The 4,149-nt window shown below is 40.0% G+C and overlaps 1 protein-coding gene across 1 annotated transcript; it reads right to left on the bottom strand.

Moving 5' to 3' along the window:
* Nucleotides 1-3,073: 3,073 nt before the first annotated feature.
* Nucleotides 3,074-3,433, bottom strand: LOC104991749 (histone H4-like). The gene has a single exon (XM_010844339.1). The coding sequence runs from the start codon at nucleotides 3,408-3,410 to the stop codon at nucleotides 3,099-3,101; it is 312 nt and encodes a 103-aa protein (XP_010842641.1). The 5' UTR covers nucleotides 3,411-3,433; the 3' UTR covers nucleotides 3,074-3,098.
* Between the last annotated feature and the right edge of the window lie 716 nt (nucleotides 3,434-4,149).

Below are 4,149 nucleotides of genomic sequence, written 5' to 3'. Positions count from 1 at the left end.
AGCCTGGTGGGCTGCCATCTATGGGGTCGCACAGAGTCGGACAGGACTGAAGCGGCTTAGCAGCAGCAGCAGCAGTGTGTGTATTGGAGCTTCCCTGGTGGCTCAGAGATTAAAACATCTGCCTGGAATGTAGGAGACCTGGGTTCGATCCCTAGGTCAGGAAGATCCCCTGGAGAAGGAGATAGCAACCCACTCCAGTACTCTTGCCTGGAGAACTCTATGGAGGGAGGAGCCTGGTAGGCTACAGTCCATGGGGTCACAAAGAGTCGGACACAACTGAGCGACTTCATTTTCACTTTAGTGTGTATATATTAATCCCAAACTTCTAATTTATTTCTTTTTAATTGCTCTTTATAGCTTAACTCAGCTTTAACAATCTGTCCTACTCTCCATACCTGGTCTCACATATCTGAGGAATCCTTTCAGTTCTTTGAGATTCTCAACACACTGAATGATCATCACATGTTCCTTATACTAGAAAATGAGTGTTGAAAGGCTGAATCTGAATCCTTTACCTCTGATATGTAATAATTTTTTTCTTTAATGAAGCAATCAAATGGAGCTCTTTTATAAGATGGAGAATTTAACCTCTATAGCTGGAGTCCAAAAGAGATTTTGAAAATCAAGAATAAATAAGAAAATAATTTATACATTATTTTAAGAAAGGACATAGAAAAATACATAGAGTAGGTATTCTTCTGCAGCAGGGGAAAAATGAAGGCCAAAAAATATGAAGAAATCTAAAGTGTTAGTAAGGAATATATTAAAATGGCTTGCTTACTTTAATTTTCTCATTTAATCATAACATTCCTGTTTGTTCAACAGACACAGGTGAATAGCAATATTGCTTGAATGTGTTTTATAAATATTAAAGCAAAAGCTGAGTAATAGTTATGGAGAGAAAAAATGTAAAAAATAAAACTCACTTTAAAAGGAAATAGCTAAAGAAGCTTTCAATAAAAGCTACAATGCCCTCTGGTGTGCATACATTTTAAAGCCAATCTAACACATAATTTTCATATATATTTTCTAAGCACTAATTGCCAAAAATATTCCATTAGCAAGTGCAACTGTTCACGCCATATTTGATTCCAAAAGACCCTAAATACTCATATAAAGATACTTAACGAATTGTTCAAATATAAATGCAAATCAGCTTAGTCTTTTTTGCTTGTGAATGAGGGTAGAAATTTCTGACTAAAATGCCGAAGCCTTAAGTTCTCCATGAGCTTGTCTGCAACTCATCACAGGATTATGAATAACCATGACTGGAGAACTATGCAGATTTCCTAATAGAAAAGCCATGAATTTTTTAACACCCAGGGGTTCAAATTATAATAAAGGGATAGCACCTGTCACTGGAGGCCAACTACAAGATCACCTTTGCAATCCCTGGAGCAATTAAATCGCCAATAAGTTAGCCTTTTGCTGGCAGTCTCCAAAGACACCAACATACCTATATATCTCAGAGGGCCACAGGTAGGACAATTGCCTTCAATTACACTTATTCATTTTGAAGTACTATTTTTCAAATATCAAAGCTTTATATTTTTTTCAAAGATGCTGAAGGTGATTTCCTGTATTTTATTAAATTGTTAGAGGAGAGATTACATGGTCCCTTCTAATATCACTGATAAGGTATGACCTTTCTATTTCAATAAAATATCACTCTATATAGTATGTATGCAGATGTAATTTCAGCATTACTGTTTTTGTAAAAATACTTCAATTCATCTTATGATAAACATTTACAGGAAAAATACAGAGAAAGATTATACTGGATGCTTTAGAGGAAATTTGCAGAGAATTTACTGATTATGTTTGTGCATCTGAGAAATGGTGGCCGTGCTTCCAGCCCCATTCTGAGGGATTACTCCTGCAGAGTTGCCTGTGTCTTCAACATCAACATGCTGACCACAACTTCTAACTCTAGGGATACATGGTGTAGGAGGAGCTCCCTGTGATGGAGACTGGTACCTGGCCTTTCACCCACTCACAGCAGTAAATGAAATAATGGGGAAAACAGAGGACAAAAATATAAGAATCCAGAAGTCAGCAGAAACCCTCAGGTGAAAGGGGGCGCAGTGAAACAAAAACACCAATTGTTAAAAGCCTCAAGGAAGAGCTCTGTAGTAAAGAGGGAAAGTCCCTTCTTCTAAGGAAAATTTCTACATTCTACTCAGTGAGTCCAGGCTCGGTGGCAATGCAGACAGTTTTCTCTTTGGCTTGTGTGCATGCTCAGTCAGCTTGCTATTCTCAATAAACTTACATTAACTGAGTTACCTTAGCAACTACCCTCCTTTATAGCCTAAAATGCCTCGTTAAAGCACTTTACTGTACTCTAGTGATTTCAGTATTTGCACATCATTTGTTTAATAGTGTTGTTTAAAGATGATCCATTGCAAGGCAGGAGAAAAAAAATAAAAAGAGTTAAAATATAAGTAAATAAGTTATTTGAGAGTATACAATTAATGACCATTTCACAGCATTTGATACTGAGAAAATAAAGTTTTAAAACCTACAGTGCTGGTAAATTTACTGAATAAATGCTGGAAGATTAGCAATTGGGAATTAATGATATTCCATACAAAAAATTAAGTTCCTCTAATAACCAGTCTCTATATTCAGTTCAGTTCAGTTCAGTCACTCAGTTGTGTCCCCCTCTTTGCCACCTCATGAGTTGCAGCACGCCAGGCCTCCCTGTCCATCACCAACTCCCAGAGTTCACTCAAACTCATGTCCATTGAGTCGGTGATGCCATCCAGCCATCTCATCCTCTGTCGTCCCCTTCTCCTCCTGCCCCCTATCCCTCCCAGCATCAGAGTCTTTTCCAATGAGTCAACTCTTCACATGAGGTGGCCAAAGTACTGGAGTTTCAGCTTCAGCATCAGTCCTTCAAATGAACACCCAGGACTGATCTCCTTTAGGATGGACTGGTTGGATCTCCTTGCAGTCCAAGGGACTCTCAAGAGTCTTCTCCAACTCCACAATTCAAAAGCATCAATTCTTCAGCGCTCAGCTTTCTTTTTTTTTTTTTTTTCTTGGCCCTGAAAAGGGCCTTTGGTTGAAATCAAGCTCCTGAGAGCAAACTGGAAAGCTTAACCGCCAAAGCCGTAGACAGTACGGCCCTGGCGCTTGAGAGCGTAGACCACGTCCATAGCGGTGACTGTCTTCCGCTTGGCATGCTCGGTGTAGGTGACCGCGTCCCGGATCACGTTCTCCAGAAACACTTTCAGGACCCCGCGGGTCTCTTCGTAGATGAGCCCGGAGATGCGCTTCACACCACCACGACGAGCCAGGCGGCGGATAGCAGGTTTAGTGATGCCCTGGGTGTTGTCGCGCAGAACCTTACGGTGGCGCTTAGCGCCGCCTTTCCCCAGACCTTTGCCGCCTTTGCCGCGTCCAGACATGGTTTCACGAAAAGTAAACCAACAGCAACTCTCAGCTTTCTTCACAGTCCAACCCTCACATCAATACATGACCACTGGAAAAACCATAGCCTTGACTAGACAGACCTTTGTTAACAAAGTGATGTCTCTGCTTTTTAATATGCTGTCTAGGTTGGTCATAACTTTCCTTCCAAGGAGTAAGCGTCTTTTAATTTCATGGCTGCAATCACCATCTGCAGTGATTTTGGAGCCCCCAAAAATACAATCTGACACTGTTTCCCCATTTATTTGCCATGAAGTGATGGGACCAGATGCCATGATCTTAGTTTTCCTACTGGAAATTGAAACATTACATAATGATATTCTACATGAAAAATATACATATCAGTAGAACACAGTGTAGAAAGAAGTATATAAATGTAAAAATCATTAGTGAATATAACAAAGCATAGCAGAAAAAGATCTTGAGGCCAAATTTGAAAAACTAAAGCTATGGATGAAGACGCATAAGAGGAATATAAGAACATGCCTTTCGAATAACCTGAGAAAGAAGTCTGCCAAGTTCCCATATACAAAAATGAAAATAAATAATTATGTAATTGTATATATAAATATATATATGGGGTAGTGAGGGTGGCTCAGACCGTAGAGAATCTGCCTGCAATGCAGGAAACCCAGGTTCAAACCCTGGGTTGGGAAGATCCCCTGGAGAAGGGAAAGGCAACCCACTCCACTCTTCTTGCCTGGAGAATTCCACGGA

This window comes from Bison bison, unplaced genomic scaffold, assembly GCF_000754665.1.
Source record: "Bison bison bison isolate TAMUID 2011002044 unplaced genomic scaffold, Bison_UMD1.0 scf7180017864200, whole genome shotgun sequence".
Classification (NCBI taxonomy): Eukaryota; Metazoa; Chordata; class Mammalia; order Artiodactyla; family Bovidae; genus Bison; species Bison bison.
Note: the sequence above shows the minus strand (reverse complement) of the source record. Positions and strands in the feature narration are given on the sequence as shown.

What these genes read in the sequence shown, in the direction of transcription:
- LOC104991749 (XM_010844339.1), bottom strand. Translation starts at nt 3,410, where the DNA reads ATGTCTGGACGCGGCAAAGGCGGCAAAGGTCTGGGGAAAGGCGGCGCT.